Here is a 25,190-nt window from a genome sequence, read left to right as displayed (position 1 = left end):
ACAATAGCAGACAGAGTAGAACAGAGAAAGCCTGAGAAGCGAGCATTAAAGCTTTCATAACTGTAAATTCCAGGGAAGTTGGTTCCTCCTTATAAAACAAAACTAGAGCTATCCAAATCTTAGAGGAGACCTCCTGATTGACCTGCTTATGTGGTTTTAGGCTTCCCAGAGGAGCCCATCTTGTTTCTCTCCAGGGAGTTGGACTTGGACAGGGAGATAACCTAGCCTCACCCTCACTCCATTGAGAGGACGCATGTAAAACTCTACAGCTGGAGCTGACAGCAGAATATTCAGATTATTCCAACAGTGTAAATGCCCACACTCATTGGAATAAGTGAAGAATTCAATCATTTGAATGCCAATGATAATTCCTCTTGGAGTTTACATTTTAGAAAGACAGTGCATCTGAATCCTGCTAGCATTAAACTGCTATCTAATTAGCAGGCGCAAATTATATACATTTAAAAGATAATTAAAGGTTTGAAGGCTGTTGGAATAACTGGTTATCCATTTAAATGAATCACTAGAAATTTGTTAGTAATGTGTGGAGTTTTCTTTTATTTCTTGCTTCCCTCTTTGAAATTCAGTAGACCCAACCTCATGGGGTTAAGTCTGGTAGCGTTAAGATAAAGGCAGATGTTTTTAATTATTGCAGCTCAAACCTCCAAATAATTATAAGCAGCTGTCATTTTTGCATAATCCTAAATGATAAGACCCAAAGAATGCAAATAAAAATGTTGAGACCATGGACTTTTGGGTGCAATAATTCAGCCCCCATTGCACCACTTTGTTTGGGCTTCATTGGGGAGTGCAATGCTCTTTGCTCAGCTTTTGTAATCATGGGACAGGCATGTATATTTCTGGACATACCTCTCAGGTGCATGATAGTATGGTACCTAGTAGCACTTCTTTGGGTCATAGCTGGAGATTTCAGGGATTGGCCACTTCTGTGTGTCACCTAGCCAGAGCCAGAAATTTCAAATGATAGACTAACCAGCCAGCTCCAACCCAGGAGACTCTGGGTTCAAGTAATAATTAAATTTTTTCACTGCCTGTCTCTCCTTGATTGAGTGGGAGTCTCTTAAAGGGCAAGTCAAGGGGACATTTACCAAAGCCATGATGGCTTCTTTTATTTGGACCCAATGGCTAAAAAACTGAAGCCAACAGAGCAAGGCACTCAGTTGACCCCAGGCAGAGCTGAAGCCAAACTGTGCAAAAGATAACTCCAGATCACCAGCTAGAAGCAAGCATGCACATGCACGCACATACACATTTAGCCCAAATTAAAGTGGAACCCAAGGATCCCCCTCCCCTGCTAAGGAATGCTCAAGTTGGATTTAAATTGAGGTGGTGACCTGGGTTGGCAGAAGTGTACCCAGGCAGCAAGTATTGTCCAATGAGCTAAGCTTAACTTCTTGGGGATGGTAAGGATAAACACATAAAAGAAGAGAGAATTCAGACCAAGGGTCCAACCAGAACATTCAGAAACTGACAGGTGGTGAAGATATGTAGGATTTCCCAGATGTATCCTGGGTATTAGAATCAATTAAAATGTTCTCACTCCTCTAATGCTTGATTGTCCCAAAAGGCTCCTCCCTGACTTTTTAGTTGTACTCAAGGAAGAGGTCTTTTGAGTGACTGGGAGGGGTTAAAAGCATTCATCTGAATTCTGGTATTGCAGCAGATTTGATTTTAACATGGTTTGGATTCCCATGGATGGACTTAAAGCCCAGGCTCAAATGCAAATATAACCATTACGTTCCTATATTTTTTTTTTTTTTTTTTTTTTTTTTAAAGGAAAGACAGAGAGAAGGAAGGAAGGATAGAAGGAAGGAAAGGAGGAAGAAAGGGAAACATCTTTTAAACATTTTCTTGTTTTATTGTATTTTTGTTTCTCCGTTTTTGTTACATGGGCTGGGGCCGGGAATCGAACCGAGGTCCTCCGGCATAGCAGGCAAGCACTTTGCCCGCTGAGCCACCGCGGCCCGCCCGTTCCTATATTTTTAATCGAAAGATTCCTTAAAGAGTTACAGGTTCAAACTCAGCCCTGCTCAGCTGTGGAATTCTAGGGACTCCCCCAGTCATCTCTCCTCCTCTCCCTCTATGTACCCAACAATGGGGTACTGGGCAGACACACCAGTCTGTGGTCTCAGCTCCAAGACCAGAAGGCCACGGAGCTCTAGAGCAGTCTCTGTGGCTGGGGTCAAACCTCAGCACTGCCTCATCAGCTGTGTGACCTTGCAAATGTTACTCACCCTCCCTGGCTTCAGTTTCCTTCATTGAGGAATGAGGACAAAAGTAATGCCAACTGCATAGGCTTGTTTTAAAGATCAAATGAGATATTCACAAAGTACCTGGAATAAGCTCGGTGTATCATAAATGGTATACTTGTGCTGGTTAAGTGAATGCACAAACTAATTTATTCATTCATTCTGTTTATTCATTCATCAAATATTCATGAGGAACCTAACCTTTGCCAGGCACTGTCCTCAGCACCACATGTTTGAAGATAACCAAGAATGCCTCTTTCCCAAAGATGCTTAGAACCTACTGGGGGGCAGAGACAGGGAAGTGATTAATTTCCAGAATAGTGTGATGTGTGCTGGGTGGGGTCACTTCAGGAGGCTGAGAAAAATATGAGAGGGACAAAATCTGACACTGACCTGACCTGACCCAACCTGCACAGGACAGGACAGCCTGCCCAGGTGGTGTCTCAGCCATGTCCCAAAGGGTAGTGGGAACTGGACACTTGACTCCTGAGTTGGGGCAAAATGCATTTGGGGAAGATGGATTGGTGTGTGCAGAGGCCTAAAAGCAAGAGCAGTGGTGGCACTTTCAGCAGTTAGCTTACTGTAGCCGGGAAATACAGGAGGAGGCAGAGGGTGGTGAGAGGCCAGGGCAGCAGGCAGAGGTGGAGAGGTGGGGTACTGCAGTGTTTAGAAAGTCAGGCATTTTCCTCCGGAGCATGAGGAGCCCCAGGCCTTCAATGCCAAACAGCGATATGATCTGATTTTATTTTAGAATAATCATTCTGTTTGAAACCTGGAGGTGGACTGGAGTGGAGTAGACTCCTGGCAGGGAGGCTGCTTAGGAGGCACTTTCTGTCATCAAGGGGGATGAGATGGCATGAGGAATAGAGGTATGTGATGCAATTTCAAGGGACACTTAGAAGGTAGAAGCAATGGGCTGCAGTGACTTGATGGGCCCTGGTTGCTTGGCCTGACCCACTGGCCTCTTTTTCTGACTCTGTTCACCAGTTCCAGCCCTTGCCCACATTCCCATGAGCACAGAAGCATGTAATACCCAGAGAATTAGGTCAGCCTTGCGGGGGACCTTTGGTTTTCCTGTGTGTCATGAATCATATCAGATGTCTTTTTGGCTTATTCAGACCAGCATATATTTCCAGAGACATTTTTAAAAGGTTTATCACTGTAATCAAGAAGCATGAAACACAATTGAAAAAAAATGAAATAAAATGCATTGGCATGTCACAGTTCAGGGACGAGATGGACTGATGAAGTGTGCAAGCCTGCTCAGCTTGGTGGCCAGGGTGTGGCTGGGGCAGAGAGCTCACAGAAGGACCAGATGGCCACACATGTACTTGTGCTGTAGAGCATGGACTTGTCAGCGTGCTTCCGAACAACAACCACCCCAGCCAGGAGGGGAAAGAGACTCTAGATGGAAGGATCAGGGGCACCTTCATGGAAGAGGTGGGACAGAGGTGATCCCTTGAGGCCATCTCTTCCTTCTCAAGTGTCTTTGACAATTTTAACAGACAACTAAGCCAAATGAAGCTGTCATACCAAACATCTCCCTAAATTTAAACACACACACGTGCCTGTGTGTGTGTGTGTTTGTATGTGTGTATGTGTGTGTGAGATGGAGGCTCAGGAGTCACAACTGGGTTGATTCCATTACAGGCATAAACCAGACTCAAACAAAGGTAATGGCTGTGGACTTGTAAGAAAGGTTTCCTTTCCCTGTTTTCTTCAACTCCCTATGCACTTCACATGCAATTCCTGGCCAGCTCCCTGCCTCTCGTGTAATTTAGCATGAATTTGAACCTGAGAGAACTCTGTTCTGACTGCCATCGCTGCCTGCTGAGCCCGTCTTCTTAGAGTCCTGTTGCCAGGGACAGCACTGGAGAGGGGCGTTAGGGACATCACTGGGGAGGAGTGGATGAGCCCCTATTACTGATCGCAGGAGAAAATCCAGCAACACAGAGAACTCGGTCTACAGAGAACAGTTCGCAATAGCAGTGTTGAAGGCTCACACGTTTTACTACAGCACTGGTTGGTATTATTTTCTGACTTCATTTGAGTAAGGAAATTCACTCTCTTTGCAGTTTCAAAACTGAAATTCATCTTCAATGCCCAATTGTATCCTATATTCAAAATGTTCTGATGGGTTCCACATCCCCAAGAGTCTTCTGATATAGTCAACTGCTCACAGGGATAATGCCAAAAAAAGTTTTTTAAGTTAAAAAAAAAGTATTACTTGCTGAGCATCACAGACAAACTGTCAGATTATAGAGGGCCTCTTTTTACCCCAGACATTGTGCCATTAGGAATCTGAAATCTTTACGTGAAACCAGCTTTGGAATACAGCACACATCTGTGCTCAGCAAACACAGGGCCACTCTATTTTAAACTTGAAAATTCATCCTGAAGGCTGTCAGTCATTTAACTTTTTCTCTAGAAAACTTGAGAGAGGTTTTCCTCTTGAAGCATTCTCATTATCAGAGCAGATGACCCCCAGGTATCTTCATGTTGTCTGTAGCATCCGAGTGCCTTGTCCTTCCTTCCTTCCGTGGCCGGCTGGCCATCCTGTCTCAGCATCCCGCTGCTTCCAAAGTCAGCAGGCCTGGAGTTGACACGCTTCTCTATGAGTTCCATTCCCGGTCCCTTTCCTAGTTCAAAAGATTCCTTCTGCCCCAATCAGTCAGGTCGAGCATCATTCTTATGACTAGCTTGCTACAGCAAGACAGACTGCGTTTTTGAAAACGGGCATTTAAATCCAGCCCCGGTGCAGTAAACCACGTGTGACTTACAAAACGACAGCAAGTCCAGGTGGCTGGCCTCGTCCCTGCACACACCGCGTCTGGCTCGGCTCCTCAGCCAGGCCCTCCTCTCGCAGGGCACTGATTAAGATAAAGGTCATTCGGGTTTTCAAAGCAACGGCTTAATTGTTGTTTTTTAAGAAAATACCAAAGGTGTTTTAGTTTTGCAGCGATCAAAAGGATTCTGTAATAATGCTAAGAGAGTGCGTGGAACTTTTCATCTTTGAGACACTTAAAAACATTAATTAATGCAAGCACGGTACGTTTTAGAGAAAGGAAAAGGCTGGTTGTCCGGACATGCCCCGCCGCCTCTCTCCCACCTTCCCGCCGGGTTCTGACACACCCTCATGGCCCTGTTTCCCTCTGGTGTATCTGGGCTTCTCATCTTTCCCTGAGCACGTAGGAGTTCATCTCCTAATCCAGTCTCATTGGAATTTCTCTCAGCGTCATGTCTTCTGTTTCATCAGGTCACGCATCTTATCTAGAGCAGTCTGAGCTATTGTGTGGCACATAACCAAAGGGGCCAGCACAATTTGGGTAGAAATCCTAGCTAACATGTTATCAGGCACTACAAGTTTTCTCTGAGGTCCTGAGTCGGTTAATTGAATAAGATGCACGTATTGAGCATGTGGCAGGGTGCTTAGCACATGGCAGGCACTAGAATATAGTAGCTCTTGTTCAACTCATTCCTGCAGTCTCAGCCAGTCCTGGGGCCACCCATGTGAGTCACTGTTAACAGAGTGTGACCAGCTGGTGGGATTTGACTCCGACGTGGCTCTGCAGCCATCAGTGTCCCCACCCTCTGCAATGCCGTCGGTATCTCCATCCCAACTAAGGGACCAAGTCTCAGAAATGAGTCAGACATGGGTTTGAATCTCAGTTCTCCAGCTTACTAGCCATGTCACCAAGGGACCTGCCCCCCACCCCCACCCCGAGCTCTGCATGTCCCCACCTGTGAAATTGAGTTGGGAGAATCAAATGAGACATGCCTAGAACTTAACACAGTACATGGCACAGGAAGTAGTCACTCTTCAAGAAGTATGATAGGAGGTAAAAGAGAAGCTGGTCAGCAGAAAATAGCTGCTTTTTTTTTTTTTTTTTTTTTAGCTGAAGGCAGTCACTTGAAAAGCAGAACAGATCGGCTGCTACATTTTATAAATTCCTTGTTGGAGAAAAATTGAACTTTGGAAACTGAATATACTAACTGTTTAAAAATGCTTACCCTTTGAGAAGCTAATGGGAATGTCAGGTGTGGATCTCTGCATTGTGGTGTGGATCATTTTCTTTTCATTTTTACACTTTTCATTATATCCCAAGGTTTCTACAATAAGCAAATGTGACATTGGTAATCAGAAAAAAAAATTGAGAAAACAACAGCTATTCAGCCCATTTAGGGTGTGGCACCTGCCATGATCCACAGGGGAAATATGGAGGCTGCGGGGCTCCCTCTCCAGGGCACCTTCTCTGAGGCAGTACACACTGTCACAGTCGGGAACCTTGATGTGCACTTTGCAGGACGGAATCAAACTGTCAAATTCTTGGGCAAGCGCCCACCACCCTGCCACAGGCCCACCTTGCCCCCTGCATACAGAGGCACATCCTTGTTTGCGACCCTTTGCCTGACCACTGAGAAGGTTTAACCAAGCTTAAAGTTCAACCACATCCTTGAAGGAATAGGCTTATTACTAAACAACAATACTGTTAAGAACCATTTTATTCCTTGAGCTTACTCCCTGAGGCTCTGTGAGGCAGGGGGCTGCCATGTCCCTTAGGGAAGTGACAATAGCAATTAGTAATTAGTAATGCCAAGTGTGCATTTTTTCAAGACATATTTGTTAGGACAAATGATATTTGTTAGGATAAATGATACACCAAGCTCTGTTCTCAACTGTTAGCATGCCCATTTGTTTCTCGCCATGGCCCTGTGAGCTCAGTGCCGTCACCTCCATCCTCCAGATGAGGACAGTGGGGCTCAGAGAAGTGCACACCTCTCCTGGAGCACACACCATGTAGGCAGAGACCCAGTCAGAATCCAAATCTGCCTCCAGGACTCCAGTTCTTAACACCCTCCTAAACAGCTTCCCTTCATGTAGGCAAATTCACTGGTGGTGGGATGTCATCAGCTCCTTGAGGACAGGAGATTAACCTGCTCAAGATGGCTTTCTCAGCTTCATGTGCTTTCCTGAACCTGGATCATAGCCTGATAAATATTAGGTTTCCAATGATATTCTTGGATTCTAGGGTGAACAGATAACTGAACAAAGGAATGCACTGATGGGTGATGAATGAGGGAAGGAATGAAGTGTCCAGAGACTATTAGGCCCTGCTGTCTTGTTTCTGGCGGAGAGAGGACACCCCTCTTTCCCTCCTCCTAGAATGGTCCCTTCACCTCTGAGAGCAGAAGGTGATCACCAGCTGAAGACCATGGCTGCCTTGGGAGAGAAACATCTGCCCAGACAATAGCTGGCTCTCTGCCCTTGGACGTGTCCCTCTTCCAGATGGCATTAGCTTTGGGCAAGGTTTCTTCCTCTCCAATGTGGGCCTCCCGCCCCCATCTCCTTCCTTCCTGTTGGCAGCATGGAACAGCATGTACAGTCTATCAATTATTAGCATGCACAGTATTTATTAAACAGTGGATGCATAGATATGTGTAGCTGATTTCTTCTGGCCCTTTCCAAAAGAACATAGGAAAAGCAAAGTTGTTTTTGTTTCTTTGTTTGCTCATGGCCATTGCCTTAGCCCAGCCGGTTATGCTTCCAAAGCCAGTCTGCGAGCAACGTGGAAGGGTACTCATATCTAGACAATTAAATTCTGCAGGACATGTTCTGGCACTTAAGGCATGCCCCTGGACCGTCCGGCTTGCTCCTCAGATGGGTTCCCTTCTTGTCCCATCCTCCTAGGCCACAGGCCTGTTTGTGTGCTCACCACATCTGGCCTTTATTTGAAACTCCACCTCAAAGTATTTCATAGCACAGAATATCTTTCCTTATTAAATTCTCCCCCACATATTTTTTTCATAAAACAGGCACCAAAAACTACAAACCTACCTGTGGCTCTCAAAGTATCTGTTTATAAACCTTTGGAAACCGTTTGCAATTCGTTAATCACATTTTCAAAGGAAGTTACAGATTATAGATACACTAACAAATGCCAAATACAATGCCTGGGCCCAGTAACTAGAGCCTCAAGCAGAAGAGGGAGTTGGGTAGCTGAGCAACCTGGGATTTGTCCCGGGATAAAATTGCATGGGAGAAGGAAGACAGGGCCTGCAAATCAGAGCTCTGAGCGTTTAGTTCTTTTCCTGTCACTCTCTCTCTCTCTGTGGCCTTACACATGTCCTCTTGGGGAAAGCAGCTAGAGAAGTTCAGCTGTGCTCAAACACAATAGTGTATTTTGGTTAGCAGGGAGGTGTTTTGCAAGTTGTATGTTCCTGAATAATCATTAAAGTACCAAAGTTTGTGAGTATTTCACTTAAAAAGTACTTTAAAAGCACATCATTTAAAAAGAAAAAAATAAAAGCCTTAAATATGTATAAATTGGAACTCCGTTGCATTCTTATGATTGAAAACCAGTTCAAGCCAGCTTAAAAAGAAGTTTAAAAAGGGGAAGCGGGACAGAATGGAGAGAATGTATTAGTACATGAAACATCCAAGGGCATTCTGGTTTCAGGCACAGCTGCTTAAAGAAGCACACATCCTTCTCTCTCTTCATATCTTTTCTGTGCTTCCTCTGCACTTGCTTCATTCTTGGGAAGGCTTCTCTCCAAGCTGTGGTAGAGATGGTCACCAAGAGCTCCAGGCTCACATCCTCCCACCTCAGCAATGCCAGGAGCAAGAGAGCCCTCTTTCTGGATAAGCCCATTCATTTGGCTTGGAATGGGCTGTGAACCCAGCCCTGAAATGATCACAGTGGCCTGGAGCTATGTGCGCCTCCCTCAGGTGCTCAGGCCACATGACCACGTCTGAGCCAGGACTCCTCTTACCTTGGTTGCAACTACATTTTCTGAGGGTAGGGTGCAAGCGTACCCTACAGCAAAACCTGGCTGCTCACCCTGGAGAATGTAGGGAGTGAGCGATGGCTGTCCGCAGCACAGGTGTCCACCACGTACGTGTTTCTTCCTAATGGAGCCCTAATCTCTAGCATTCTAAAATGCTTTCTTCCTGGGGAAAAAGATAAAGGTGCATTTAAGGTCAATATGCTAGAGTTTGCTCATAGCCCTCTACCTGTTTTAGTTGTTCAGCAGCCCAATGAATTTTCCTTTTCCCACCCAAATTAATCACTCTCTTACATTACTCTTTGTATTCTAAAGGAGCTCAGTAATGTCCCAATGGATTTCACACCCATTTCACATCCTAGCTGAAGTAGGCATTGTGGAGGGGCAGCCCTAAAATGGAGTTCTTGGCAGAGTATCCTAGTCTCTGCTCATTTCATTTCTTTTGATGACATTAAATTATACAGACTTGTTAGAATGTGGTGGCTCGTAGACCAGTACAGTAGGGAATCTTACTTTTCATTACTCCCTAATCTCACCAAGTTTCCCGAATGCCTTTGGTACAATGCACTATGTATCTTGGGTGGGTATGAAAAAAGAGAAAGATCTTGAAGAATCATCAAAGATCAAATGTTTCCTTCCAATTTATTATTGACACATACCATGTTAAAGGACTTGGATTCCTGTATCACAAGTATAAATTTTTCTGCCAGGACAGTCTTGAGTCCCAACTGGTAAGATACATGCCAGGAAAAGGCATGTGGTTGTGATTGTTTGACACCATCATCTTCAGTAAATGTCTCCTACCTGCCTGTGATTTGCAGAACAGTGACTGGGTCTCCTTCATTTCAAGGAAATTCTATACAATGAGTTCCCAAGAATTGTATGACTTTCTGGAATCAGCTGCACATAAAGGATTTGTTCTGTGCCTGAGACTGTGCCTGCCATTTTACGTCCAGTATCTTATTTAATCTTCTCAACCTCTCTTTGCAATAGAAGTGCTGTTATTTTCCCCATTTTGGAAATGAGAAAAAGTCAGGTTGGAGTAGATGGATGGCCACCCCCTCATCCCCCACCCAGTGTCACAGGCCCTGTAAGTGGAAGAACCATCTTGTTGTTTCTAACAAAACACATGGGTACTTTTCTGAGGATGAAGGAACGCTTGACGCTTTGAACCTTGGAGTCTTGTTATATTTCTTAATCAGTGGTTCAAATAGCATGAGGTTTAGAGATGAGAAATGTGGGCAGAAGGTGGTGGGGTGATGGTGTCCTCCCTAGTACCAGCTATATGAACTTATTTAACCTGTTATTTAATTCATTATTTAACTTGTTAAAGCCCATTTTCCCATATGGATGATGGGCAGTTAATTCATATTACAGGAGAAAATTAAGGGTGATAAACTGCATGCAAGTCCTTGGGCAAGAGTGAAGCACTATTTAATTGACTTTATATCCTGCAGGCCTTGCATTTATAAGTGTCTGATAAATACACATCGAATAAATGAATAAAGTAACACTGAGTGACTAAAGAAAGAACTTACTCCCAAAAAAGAGAGTTGAGACCTAGCATTAGGCTGCCCAAGAAATGGTGAAAGTTCTGCCTTTAAAGGCAAGAACTCCTAGGGTGCCTTGAAGCTCTCAGTAATGCTTCTCACTAAAATGGGATTTGGGGGGCATTGGCACAGGTAACAGAGATCCAAGAATGACCATCCTGACTGATTCCTCAGGGAAACAATCTTGAGTCTCGGCATCACGTCCCCCACCCCACCCCCTCACTGCAAGATGCCAGCAACTCCTGCTGACCTCGGGTCGGTTCCCCCTGCACAGCCCAGCCCTGGCGCTCTCGACGACCAGAGTTTCCATGTGCACAGTAACTTTCCATAACAGGATCCAACTGCTAATCTGCTATCGTTTACAGCAGCTTCTGAGGGAACCACTTCCCTTCCTCTTCATCTGGAGTGGATCTGATGTCATAAAACTGACCGTGAACGTCTGTTAATTGGAAACCTAAGAGAAGGGGGTGGAAGGGTGGTTGACTGGGTGGGGGGTGGTCTGAGCCCACTGCCCCTTAGAGAACCTGCCTTAGAGATCCTGAAATGCAGCCGGTGTTTTTGAGGTAAAGAGCTGCAAGAAAACTCTTGGCCTCATTTGGTTCCACTGCAACCCAAGATCTGCCGCTACCCCCCCCCCCCCCCACACACACACACCTTCGTCCCACTTGCCTACAGTCCCCTGGGGGCTATTTTGTCCTGCTTGGTTGGACGAATCATACCTGCACTGATGTTCTCCTTTGTGCCCGGTGTGCCTTCAGCACCTGCCTCCATGGTAGCCAAACAGGGTCCAAAATGATAAACTGTGGTTTGAGATCTTAAAACCCTTAGACTGCCTATGCATCCCACTTATGGGTCTTATCAATTGAATCAAACAAGGAGGACCAATCTAGAGACAAAAGCAAAAATATAAATATCCCCCCCACCACCACCAGCCAGTAGGCTGTTAACCTTGCCTGATGAACTTGTAAAGGGGTTGCTTATCCTTAGCTTGCAGTAGAGGGCAGACTTTCCTACATTATAAACACCCCAACAAGCAACATTAAAGGACCCATGAACCTCCAGACACATGAATGTCCTGTCGATAAAATGGTAGACTTGCAGGGTGAGTAACGGCAGTGATTCAGGGGGAAATACTAAAACTGCTTCCTCAGTTTTTAATGCACTCATCAGCTTCTCCAGATGAAATGCCTTAATGCCGATTATATCTGGCAGTGATTCCCAGTACTCCATACGGGTAAAGCAGCAGTCTGATACGTCTGTGGTCAGTGTGATAGAAAAGAGACTGCTCTGTGTCTGATGAAATGCTACCAGGATGCCAAGCCTACCCGTGAAGATCAGTGCTTTTGTTTCCTAACTGAGCAATATGGAGTAGGTTTGAGACAGGAATGGGGTAGGAAGATTAAAAAGCATAAGGGGGGTATTTTGGTAAATACCCACACATTTAGAGTTTTGGTAAATGCATGTAAGATCTTCCAGGGTCATGAAGGGTTAGAAGTTTAGGAGTGGAGGAAAGAAGAAGGCTCTCCATCCTCTTCCCCAGCAACGGCTTCCAAGGCGGGTAGGGGGATCTTGCTTTGCAGCTGGAGATTTAGAATCAAGGAGTCCACTAGGCAAATTCATATCAAGAAAAGAGTTGACTTGTATTTTCCCCGCAGCTCAGAGCAAAAGTTGACGGGCATCTGGCCTTGGCTTTCCTGTCATTAAAACAACCTTGGACAGTCACCCCCTTCACTGATGGCCATCCGTCCACACTCCCTGTTCCTGAAGCAGGATCTGGGAGGATACATGTTGCCCTGGCTGACGTTTTCATGGAAATGTTTTTCTTTTTCTTTTTCTTTCTCTTCTCCCCCTACTAGTACGAAGAAGGAAAGAAGCGAAGAAAACCGAACTATAGTAGTGTTGACCTCTCTGAGGTTGAGTGGGAAGACAGAGATGATGTGGTAAGTGATTTGCTTTCCAGCCTTGTGGGGAGCTCCATGGCACCCACTTCTGTATGTGGAGAATGTCCCTGGAGCAGGCTAAGAGGCCCACCAGAGGGACACCTGGTCACCAGAGGGACATGGAGACAATGGGCCCTTTTACTGTGTGTGGAGTTTTATAACTTCCTCCCTCCCGCCCCAGGTCAGGCCAGTTATAGACACGCCAGCCACGGCCTGCTTTGCACAGTCTGCTGAAACTGTCCCTGGCAGACCCTGGTTCCCTTTGCAGCTGATCAATCCAGTCCTCTCCTAGGCACAGTCAGTGGGTCCAGCCACCCTCAGTGGAGCCTCCCAGGCTGGGTGGCAGGAGATTTTGCCCATTGCTACATCAGGACAGTAGGATTCACCTGCCAGGACATCACCAGCTCAGCTCAGGTTTTCAGAGAGCAGCCTGGTGCTTGGCATGCCCATTTCCCTCCTGCTAGGTTAGCTACCCCATTGCTGTGCCTTCGCAGCTGGCCCTCTTTCTCAGGCTGTGCTGCAACAGCATACCATGCTTATTTACCACACAGGTTCAGCCTTCCCTTCGGTACTGTATCAAAAGCTTTCCTTATGTCTGTGACTTAACCCCGTCAAGTCTTTTTGTTACTTCCTCAATAAATCAGATTTGTTAGACACGGCTGCCTTTGTGTGAATCCAGGCGGACTGTCCTTAATTAAATCGTAACTTCCCAGGTGTTCCTGTCTCGGGCTTGCTCTTCAATTTTCTTTAAGATATCTCTGTACCAAGGTCACGTTTCTCTGCCTGCCCCCTCCCAGATTTGTCTGGGGTCCTTTCTTCAGTTTCATCATTGCATTAGCATTGTTTCCATCCCTCACTCTTTCCTGCTTTCCCAAGGGATTTCAAGCGGACCCATTTGAAATTACCATGCTGGATTCTCATGCCTTCCAGAAATATGGCCGACATCACAGCTCTCTCTTCTTCACAGGAGAAAAGAAGTGGCTTTTCTTCTCTTCACATCTTCTGCTCCCTGGACAATCTTAGCTAGCTCACATCTCTGATTTTCCTCCTCACCTCTAAAATAAAAGAGTCATATCTGTTCTAGAAATTTAACTTATTTACTTCTTCATCTGTATTAAGTCTCTTTAAAGCCATGTTGAGACAAAACAACCTTACCATTTGATAAGAACTACTTCCTTATCTGCAATCCTTCCCCCTTATTCCAGCAGTCCAATGTCACGTCAGCTCAGTAACCTGTTATAGTTTCATAGCTTCTTCTGCTATAGGCATTGTCACTAGGACTCCTGTTAGGTTCTTTTTAATTGTGCTATACCTTATGTGCATACCTTGTCTTTTATACCTGTTGATACCAAGAGACCACCTAGCACAGTCATGGAGAACACATCTTGGAAGCTGGACTGCTTGGCTACACATCCATTTTTGCTCTTTGCAGGCTGCTGGCATTGTGCAAGCAGCAAAGCCCTCTGTGCCTTGATTTCTTTTGTTTTCAGTAAAAAAAATTATGCAAGTAATAGTACTTACCTCACAGAGCTGTTGGGAGGGTTAAATGGGTTAATAAATTGAAAGATGTAGAAGTGTTACACCACTGTGTGGATATGGTGAGTGTTCTATGAGAGGTAACTGTTATTAGGATTATTCTCATCATCATCATTAATCCCCAGGTGATCTTCTCTTTAATGAATTTCTCTTGGACTTACAGTTGCTAAATTGCCTCATGAATCTTGCATGAATCAGTGCATCCCATTGTTTTCCTTTCTCTTCCATCTTCACTTTATCCATAGCTGAATATTTTGTTTTGGCTTTACTGGTCCTCTGTGTTTTCTTTTCAGAAAGGCTTTAAGCTGGTCATCAGCAAACTTCCCCAGCCTTTCATATTTTCTGTTTTAATTAATATGGAAGGAAAACTTGATTAAGCTTATTCTGACTTCAGAAACATCAAACCAGAGTATAGCACATCAAGTCCCACCCTCGACTACATATTCTTTGCCTTCATGAGCCACACAGGGGTTGATTATTTCTGTCCACCCACTGAGTTCCCACATCCCAAGTCCAATGCTTTTTGTTGTTGTTCTTGGCAAATTGGTCCTTGTTGTCTCTTTGGAGTATGGTGGACTTGAAAGGGTGAACTGCTTTCACGATCAAGATGTTTGACTTGGGAAAACCCAAACCATTGTTCCTGCCCTGGAGATTTGCTCCCCACCGATTAAAGAACTCCAGAGTGTATAGAAAGCGTCTTTGAGAAGTCTGCCCCAGATTCCGCAGACCCATGTGTCAGCCACTGGGGTTTCAATGCAGGTATCAGAAGGCAGTGCTTAGGCCAAGATCTAGAAAGACCATGTGGACATGTCCCACTAAGGAAGAAGCAGCATGAGTCTGCCCAGTGCAGAGAACTTCTTGAAAAGGACACATTTCTTCTCTTGGGTGGAGCACACTTTTTCTCTTGGACACCTAAGCTCGTGTTGAATTTAATGACCCCATTTATAACCGAGACCCTGAATACTTCCAAACAGTGTGTGTGGAAACAAAAGGGGAAATTAGAAACCAAGTAGAAAGGGGTGGGAGGAACTGGCCTGGGCTCCAGGATGAGTTAGGCATCCTATTCACAGCGCCGCAAGTGGGACAATTCTGCGCAGTCCTGTGAGCTAGGAGGGGACCCTGAGACATGCATAGCCCAGTCTCTCACCAGTGTAGAGCACATCTGGGAAGGAAAAAATATCTTTAAAAAGGAGTGTTTACCCTTTAGTTACAAATTCCTAAAGATTATTGAAGCAATTAAGGATGATTTTTGTTTTTTTCCTATTACCTTTTAGTCTTTCCCAAACTTTCTACAGTGAATGTGATTATTTCTATAAACAAAAAAAAATGATTGAAATAGTAATGACTATCAATATATATTGAACTTTTCCTGCATGCCAGTACTTCTCTAAGTGTTGTATATGGATAAACTCATTTATTTCTCACAACAATTCTATGAAATAGGTATCTTGTCACTAACTCCATTTTCAGGTAAGGAAACAGAGACAGCGAATATTAATGTAACTGGTACAAGAGTATGCAACACAGTGTGAATTCCAGACCAGACAGTCTGATCCCCAAGCCTTGCTCTTGACCTCTATGTATACCTTAGGAAAGAACTCGCTGCTCCCTTAAGAACTCTCCTTCGGTGCCTTGCAGTATAGGTGTTACCTCATCCTGAGGGTTTCAGTAAAGTAGGGAATGCCTTGCCCCATAGTCACTGCTGTACAAATGCTTGTCCCCATGGTGGTGTTGCATATACTGCCCCATCAGATTCTACCCTGGGTGCAGCTAAAATCCTTTCTGTTCAGGGCAGGCATGTTTTCTACTGTTCTCCAATCAGTTTTCATTTCTTCATACCTGAGATGACTTTCCCCTCCATATTTTCCTCCCAGAGGCTTTTAGTCCTCCCAGGGCTTATCCCTAAGTCCTTTGGCCATGCAGTAGTTCTTTAAGCCCTCTCCATTCATTCATGAGCCCCAGAGCCCCAAACCAGGCACAGCCCACTTTGAGAGTCCAGACAGAGGTCTCCTGAGAGGTTGGGTTTAGTTGAACAGCAGCCCCTGCCCAAGTCTGTTCTGTGCTGGATGACAGCTTGCTCAGAAATGGCATAACTGCTTCTCCACCATCTCCTTTCCCCTTGAGTCTGTTGGTTTGACCAGATCACCTGTCCTTGAGGGCCTTGAAGGGTATGTGGCCTGTGCAGTGGGAAAGATGAGATTCATATCCTGATGAGGGTGATAAGGAGCCACCATGAGGAGCACAGCTCTCATTAAATACCCCTAGGCTGATTAATGAATCTCTGGAGGAAAACTTCCTTGACGAGCTGCAACACAGGGAGGTGAGGGCAGCAGGCTCATAATAGAACTGGAAGGATGGCCAGCAGCTGGAACATGATTGTTAGCAAAGTAGGTGCTTCAAAAGGTCAGCCAGGTTGCTTCAGCTTCTGGGTTGTAGACAAGAGAAAGAGTCATCCGGGGCTCTGGAGAGGCATGTTTGAACTTGATAACCCAGGTCTCAGGGAATAGGGCTCTTTCCATGATTGTCACCAGATTACCATTTTTTGCTTGAGGAGGTTTTACCTTTTGTTTTATTGACCATGCTATGGTAAAAGCTGCTTTACTGTCCACTGCATTATCACACTTCTTGCAGGTGTTTGGCATTCTGATAGGAGGAAACAGTATGTCAGTGATGTTATAATTTGCCGTTCTTTGACTATGTGTTAAGGTGACCATCAGGAAATGTGATTGTTAATGGCTGCATAATATTCTAACCTATGGGCACACCAAAACTTATTTGGAAATTTTCCTGCTCCTGACCATTTTCATTTTTCCAATTGTTCACTGTTGTAAAGACAGGCAGTGGCAAGTTCAAAGGATATTTGCACACTTCCCAGCAGTGTGTCCTGGTCACCATCAGCCACTCCCTCTTTCCCGGGTCTGGGACTCATAGCACCGTGACTGCCCACCACCTTCGCTGCCCCAGGTACCACTGCTGTCTTGCAACCTGGCTCCTGGACTGGTGGAGCCATGGACTTACCATGTGATCCCGGGCAAGTTGCTCCCCTTCTTGAGTGTCAATCTCTTCATGTGGAAAAGTGATGTCTCTAGGACATCAGCCTCACAATGTTTTATTCTTCAAGGGTAGGCTACTGAAAAATCATCAAGCCCCTATGTCTTCTGGCAACAAGGTTAGAAAACTGCCTTCTTGTCAGCCCTGGATCTCAATACCTGGGGCTTGTGAAAGAGCCTTAAGGGAAGTTAAATCTCAATCTGTTGGGTAGTCAGTTTTTAAAACATTTTCTTTGAATTAAAAAAAAACAACAGGGCAGTCCACAGTGACTCAGCAGGCAGAGTTCTTGCCTCCCATGCCAGAGACCCAAGTTCAATTCCCAGTGCCTGCCCATGTAAAAACAAAAAAAAAAAAAAAGAAAGAAAAAAGAACCACAGAAATACCAATCTATTATTCTTATAGTAATGCTGTGAAATATTAAATTTTGTCTGCATGCTTCCTCTTTTGATTTGGTTAAGAGTGTGGGCTCAAGAGGCAGAGAGGCTGTGTGTGTGACCTTGGGCAAGATTTCAAACTTTTGCCTTCAGTTTCCCCAATTGTTAAATGAAGATAAAGGTCCCTAAGAATGTGTCTGGCACTTAGTAAAGTCTCAGGAAACAGTATCTACCAGTATTATCTAAGCTTCATAAGAATCCAAAGAACAGTTTTTTCAGCACCTGATGGGATCACTGGGGTCTGGGAGGCCTCACTCAGGAATACTTTTGAGGGAATGAGTGAAAGATGAAGAAAATGAGGCACAGAGAGGTCATAGGATATCTGGTCTATGTCAGTGGAAAAACTTGAACCTCAGTACCCTGGGTTACTTCTTTTTACCTTGCTTACACTGCAGCCATGTCAGTCTGTGCCAGCCCAAAGATGGCTAAAAGCAGTAATTTTCAAACTGGCATGGTAGAGGGCAGGGTGGGGGTTGTATGTCACAAAATCCATTTAGTGGTGCATGAGTGGCAACGAAAAGCACTGAAAGATTAAAGTAGGAAATAGGGCATCACAGTAAAATGTATTTTTTATTTGGCTTACAGTTAAAAAAAAGAGAGGAAACCATTAGTTTAGACCGTGGGCATCTGTGGCAAGCAGACTCCCATCTGAATCCCGACTCCTTCAGCTCTTGAAAGAGGTCTAGCATCAAATAAAGATGAGAAGGAGGATAAGGCATATGATGATGATAACAGCGATGGTGATGACAATAGTGATAATTATTTGGTTGTGCCAGGCACACCTGGAAATACAAATTCATTCATGAAATGGATCTGTCATTAGTCCCATTTTGCAGACGAGGAGACTGAAGCACAGAGGGGGTGAGGTATTTGCCCAAGAGTCCAGAATCCAGTGCCATCCTGCCTCACATATAGGTAGCCACTAAGTGTACCCTACTTTCACTGTTATTGAAGACCAGGGAAAGATAAGGCTGGCCATCTAAGTGTCTGTCTCCGGAAAGCATCCGCAGCCCTGGCCTTGGACCCTACGCTGATTGCTCATTGCTACTGAGAATTGGGGGTGTGGCACCAAGGCATGGAGAGGCTTACCTAATCTCTGACTTGCCTGGGGAATGTGAGAGGGGAAGGTCCCAAATGGCTTTAGGCAGGCATCAGAAAGAGGAAAAATGAAAACCATGTTAAAGATAAATCGAGCCGTTCTTAAAAGTTAGAAAGTAGACTTAATTAGGACCAGCTCTCCCCATCCAAAACCACAAAAGTTAAAATGGGAAAATATTTCCAGAAATGCCCATTATGTGTTGTTAAAAAAATATCTGGAGTAAAATATATGTTTTATTTTATATATGCCTCCAGCTAAAAATTATGCTTTTACTCTCTCTCACAGAAGATGGGAATGTGAACCCAAATCTAGACAGCCCCGAATCAAATTTAGGTTGCTGCAAGCGTTGCAGTTTTCTATCAGCCAGATCTTATTCAAGCTCCTCAAAGGAGAAAAGAGAGGAAAGGACAGAAAAAAACCCAAGGGTCTGGAAAAGAGCTGTTCCTGACAGACAGGCTGTGGCGTGTCAGCCTTTGCTCTTACTCCATTAAATGGCCTTCCCCGTCATCCCCATTGGTGCCCATGATGGCACATCTTTCATCACAGTGTCTGCTGTCCTCCTCTGAACTCAGAGAAGGGCCACATGTAATTAGAAGAGGTCAGCCAGGGGTTGGGGGAGGAGAGCCCGGCTCACAGTTCCTAGAGGGGACCTTGAAAAATCTGATACAGGGTCACCCTGTTCCCTGCCCATTAGCAGGCCCCTTAATTGGCCCAGATTTCACAGAGAACATTTGAAGATGATTCATGCTATGCAATGCTAATCCCTGTCTTCCAAATGGTTGGCTTTTTTTCTCTTTAACTACTGTGTAGGAAAATGTCTTTAATTCGATTATACTTTGAAAAATGATTTCTCCACAACACATCAGAACCCTTTTCTGAAAACGTAACTTGTCCCCAGAGACATTCTTGCTTCTTGAGTGTCTCACAGGGTTGCTGGGGGCTCATTCTGGCAGTCTCAGGGATTCATCAACGCTGTACAGGCTTTTTGTTGCTGCCCAGAGGTTTTCATGAGCACCCCAAATTAAAGGTGAAAGCCGTCTGTTTGTTGCCCTTAGCCCTCTCCCATCGTGCAAGAGCTGTTGGATGTTTTTTCTTCAGAAGCCTGTTTTTAGAGGTCCCGGTGTAATAGGCAAAAGTGCCCGGGAAGCAGTGGGAAAACAGCCCATACCTCTGTCATGCCTCTGCTTTGCACAAACCACGAATGTCTTCCCAAGATGGAGGATGTGAGATGGCGATTACGTAACAACCCAGAGAAGGACTACCACGCCAATTTTCTTTTATCATTTTAGTTAAGAAATGCCATGGTGAATCGGAAGACGGGGAAGTTTTCCATGGAAGTGAAGAAGACGGTGGACAAAGGGGTACATTTTTCTAAAACATTCTTGCCACTTAATTTAAAACAAACCACTGCAAAAAATTAGCTTTGAAAGCTATATCTGGAATAAATATCTTTCACTGAGATCATTTTTCTCTTGTCTTTACTTATCTCAAACAAGATTCATGCAGTACTGTTAACTGATCATAGTGTGTCCATTTATTTTTATCTATTTCTGAAGACTTCACTTAGCAGACTAACCATGTTTTCTTTTCTCTACGACTTTTTTTTTTTTCAATCTAGAAACGGGTTTTGGTGATGACAAATGACTACTATTATACAGACATCAAGGGTACTCCTTTCAGGTAGAGCTGACCATAATACATGGACATTCCATCAGACCCATCACTTGTGTTTGTACAAAACCTGCTGATGCTGTCAGAGCTCATCATCAGAAGATAACCAAACACCCTGCCGAAAGGCTTGGAAAGAGTGAGGAAGGGGCTTTTCCCAGGCTGCTTTTGTTTTTCCAGAAGAGGGAAGATGGTTCAGGCTCACCTAGGAGAACTCACTCAATTTGTCTTGGCTTTGCATCTCATTACCAAGCAAATAAGCTTTGAGAGTTCCCACTAAGGGTGGGAAGACGAGTTCAGAGGTACCAGGGTCCTTAACCATCTAATTTGCTGCCTAGTGAGTTCCATTTCACCTTTTACTTTCATGACCAAAAAAAAAAAAAAAAGCTTCAAACTCAAAGGTAGCATATCCACCCTTACATAATGTGCTTCTGTTTTAATTTTTCTGAACTGTCCTTCTGTGCTTGTCTACCTTTTGAATCCTGTTATATCTCTTTGTAACAATCCTAGAAAATGGCTTTGCCTCATTGCCTGCTCTAAGATGTGTACGTGACCTTCTAAATCTCCCCACCTCTATTAACTTAGTATTGTAAAATTTTTTACAAAAAGTTATTTTGATAAGGCTGCTTCATGTTTCTGAACTGGTGCCTCTCTGAGCTAAGAAGAAAATTTACTAACTATAGATTTATTGAAAAACTGAATTCTAGCATTGCTGTCATATACTCCCAGGAGTCATGGGTGGATTTCATTTGGAACTGGGAGTAATCAAAGGGCCACATGAACCTCTAAGTGGGTTTCCCAAATGAAGGGATTGTTTTTAAAGCATATTCTCTTACTTTAAGCAAAAACAGAAAGGAGTTTACATCAAGCCAATGAGCGTATGAAAAATCTATTAGACTAGGGAGAAGGTTGGGCAGAGAAGCCCACAACACAATAATGTGGCTACACTCAATGGGTGGTGGAAGTGTTTGTTTTTGCCCTTAAGAAGGAGTCAATTTTCCTTAGTCCCAGACTCCAGGGTCCAGAAGGACTCATGTCTGCCTAATTGTAGGGTAGGCATGTGTAAGGTGGTAGTAAGGAGCAGAGAACATGGCCCTTGGGATAGGAGAATGGAAGGTTGAGCAATTTGCCACTCCTCTTAAAAACACCACTGAGCAGCAAGTTGCTGCTGGCACATCTAATCAGAAATTTCTTTGAAGCAGCTATCTGAACTTAAGAAAAACCAACACCAACTAGAATCAGTAGGGTTTGAAAGTAAACTTTTTGAAAAGCTGTTTATAGAATATGAAATGGAAATGTGAATGTGGAAAATAAAAATGTTAGCCCGCAAGTCTGTTCCACTCAATGCCATGGATTTCACAATCTGCTTTGTTTCTCTGCACAGTTTAGGTGTGGCGCTCTCCAGAGGCCATGGGAAATATTTCTTCCGAGGGAATGTAACCATTGAAGAAGGTAAGATGCCCTCTTTCCCTTCTTATCCTTTGGTGTGAGAAGAAAGCTTTGGAGCCAACTGTTGGGTTAACTGAAGATCTTGTTCCTCTGCCCAAACCTATCCCTGGACATTGGACTCAACTAGCTGCCCACTTGATGGTACTTTGATTGCCTAGATTGTTTAAGAATGATGGAAACCCCTATTTGTGGTGTCCTTCATTCTGCTTTTATTAATTTATATACTATTTGAACACAAAGAACTTGAGGTACAACTCCTAAGACTATATACACCAACAATATTCTTCTCATATATTAAAAGCTAGTATCAGGAAAGTTAGGTGAAAACTCAGGTACAGGATAAAAAGAAAACAAAGATATTGCAAGACTTAGTCTCTCCTAAGCAGTTGAACCATAAATTTGACTTGAGTTTCAAGGCAGCCATAGTCCAAAAGTAAAGGTGATCATTGAAATGATCAACATCGGTCAGAAGGAGTAAGTAGTGCCTTGAGATCCCAGCTCCTCTTCTTTGCATACCGGTAAATGGTAGCAGTTTTCAGCCCTTAAACTTTGGAAGGGTTCTCATATATGTACTACCCTTTTCATTCCTCAATGACCCAGTAAGATCAATGGGCCTAGTAGTACATTACAGAGGAAAAAGTGAGGCTCAGAGAGGTTACCTTTCCCAGCTTCACACACCCGCATAGAGAGGGGAAAGTGACCTCTGAAGGGCTCTTCTTCTCAAATGGCCTTGAATGAGTCACTCATCTAATCTAGGCAGTAGTTTTTGCATCTGCGCAGGGAAGGAATTGGACCCGATCAGTACTCTTTTGGGGTGTCCCCCAGGAATACGGCCAAGAGCAGGAAAGTCAGTTATAAACCAAATCTAATTGGTTTGGGCTGGCTACAGATGAATAGGGTGAATTTCCACGAGCTTGACCACCTTATGGCTCACTCAGTGATGTAGCAGGGATTGAAGCATCAGGTGGATTGTGCCTGTAGTCCTCAGTCCCATAGACGGCCTTCTGGTTTCTGCTGATTGTCTGTGCATTGCTTCACAGGTGTTGTTTTATTTTTTTTGGTCTCCTGAGTAATTGTGAGATCTTAAGGAACAGAAAGGAAAGTTAAGGCAGTCACTGTGAACTGGACAGAGTCAATGGATGTCCACCATGGGCCCAATCATATGCTCTGTCTTCCCAGAGACATGCCATAGAAAACAGGAAACTTTGTGGATTGGGCAAGATACTCCGCAAGATGTGTTTTCAGAGATCTTTTTGTTGTTATTGTTGTCAATTTCTGGAATTTTTTGGCTTTATGGGCCATCTGTGGTTCTTTGGCTAGCACTGCCCATGAAACCAGAAAATTCATGGCTGAGACTTCTAAAGTCAAGATGAGTAAATAGCTCATGGTCAGAACAATGGAATGGAAGGTTATTAATGGATTACCTGTCCTCAGATGCTTGTCCCTCTAGTCAACCCTCACTACATGGACCTGACCATCACTCAGTCTCTCTCTTGCTCTCTCTTTCCCTTCCTCTTTCATACACTCATGCTCAGACACACGCACACAGAGTTATTTCACCTTATCTTCTGAATCACTTTGTAGTCATTGTTTTCTTCCTGTCCATTAGACAGCATCACAGAGAGAATTTCAGAGCTAACTGTAACCACACTGCAGGAAATTAGTTTTTATCCTCAGCAAAGGGGATAGTACCTGGTTATCCATACAAACTAGGTCAGAGCCTCTTCTCTCTGCTGGTCCTCTGTAAAGAGGAGGCATTGTAACTCTGCCCACTTTGCTGAGTTGTGAGACTGAGAGAGCTCTTTCTCCATGGGCTAACTAGGAGGGCTCTGGTCATCTGTGTGGACCATAGCCTGATGAATGTTCTGCTCTGTCCATGGAGAGGGAGGAAATTGCTTGGGGATGTCAACCACAATTCTGTCTGATCTTCCATGAGGGAGGATGCTCTGGAGGATGTAGGAATTTTCAACATGCTTCCTCAAAGCCAGATATTAGGGAGATGGTGTACTGGCAGACTTTCCTCAAAAATGTAAGGAGTCACTACCAAGTGGAAGGCATGGGGCTCTGGTTCCCCCCACTGAAACGGTTTCTTTTCTGAATCTCCTTATACTTAATTATATCATTTCTATGCATTATACACAGTACTTGCTCAATAAATTAGGATTTGTAGCTTATGTCATTATCATTATCAGCACTATCAGTCCTCAGAGGATATGATTTTCTCAGGAGGACCCAAATCAGAAATGAGGGAGTTGGAGGACAACTAAATATCCTTGGTGCCCCAGGAACTCTCAGAAAGGGAGTGATCAAAAATATCTGTCTATTATAGTCTCATCTATTATGCAAGTTCCCATGAAACATCGCTAGAGAGGGTTCTGTGGATGAAGGATGACTGGAACTGAGCCTAGAAGAATAGAATTAGCATCAATAGCACAATATTCGAGGAAGAGTATTACTTTAGGGCTTTGCACTTGTTATTCCTTCTGCCTGGAACACTCTCTCCCCAGTTATTTATTTGGCTCTCTTCCTCAGAGAGTCTTCAAGTCTTGGCTTAAAAATCACTTTCTCGATGAGACCTTGCCTGAGAGGCTATTTAAGATCAAAACTCTTTCTTTCTCTTGCCTCGCATCTTTCAATACTCTCTGTCCCTGTTTCACACTCTAATTTTCCTTTATAACCCTCACCACAAACTTGTAGGCTATCTATTTTAATTTTAATTATTTTTGTCTCTTTTCTGCCACTAGAAAGTATATCCCATGAGAGTAGTGATTTTTGTTTTGTTCATTGCTCAAGGCCTAGAATGCTTGCTACATAGTAGATGCTCAGTAAATACAAGGAAAGGAAAGAATATGGGAGGGAGGGAGGAAGGAAAATAAAAGGAAAGGAGAAAAGGAGGATTGGATGGGAGGTAAAGAGAGACAGAAGAAAGAAGAGATAGATGAATGGATGGATTGCATTAGAAACTAAGTATTATCCCATTTAACTCTGTCATGGAACCTGTAAGTTAGTCATTGTTGTCCACATCTTTTGTTGTTATAGCTCAGAAAGTGGACAGGATTTTCAAAGACCCTTTGACTAGTAGGTGTTGGAGCCAGGATATGGCCATTTGGATCAAATGTGATGATGGTATTCAATCTAACCCATTCCCCACTTTCTGTGAAATAAAGCAGGATTGTGTGGTAGGTCTAATATTTTGCTATTTGTTATACACAGTTCTGTTTGGGAAGGTGAAACTCTTAGTGCAGCAAGATTCTGGTGGTCTTTTGAGAGATTGCCATCCTAAGGCAGGCTGTGGTCATGGTCAATATCCCTGGGGTTCTCATTCCACAAAGTGTCTGTTTGCTAATGGTCCATTGGAATCAAGTCGTGGGAAGAGGCAAGCGAGAGAGAAGGATTTCGCAGAGTTAAGG

The 25,190-nt window shown here is 44.1% G+C and overlaps 1 protein-coding gene across 1 annotated transcript in view; it reads left to right on the top strand.

Annotated features, from left to right (window-relative positions):
* CACNA2D3 (calcium voltage-gated channel auxiliary subunit alpha2delta 3) overlaps nt 1-25,190 on the top strand; it is a 987,429-nt gene that overhangs the window by 753,965 nt on the left and 208,274 nt on the right. Inside the window, exons 17-20 of the mRNA XM_077128978.1 lie at nt 12,460-12,543; nt 19,953-20,024; nt 20,282-20,343; nt 21,716-21,783. Of these exons, the coding sequence (XP_076985093.1) occupies nt 12,460-12,543; nt 19,953-20,024; nt 20,282-20,343; nt 21,716-21,783 (286 nt within the window). The remainder of the gene's footprint in view (nt 1-12,459; nt 12,544-19,952; nt 20,025-20,281; nt 20,344-21,715; nt 21,784-25,190) is intronic.

This window comes from Tamandua tetradactyla, chromosome 15 (genome assembly GCF_023851605.1).
Source record: "Tamandua tetradactyla isolate mTamTet1 chromosome 15, mTamTet1.pri, whole genome shotgun sequence".
Lineage (NCBI taxonomy): Eukaryota > Metazoa > Chordata > Mammalia > Pilosa > Myrmecophagidae > Tamandua > Tamandua tetradactyla.
Note: the sequence above shows the minus strand (reverse complement) of the source record. Positions and strands in the feature narration are given on the sequence as shown.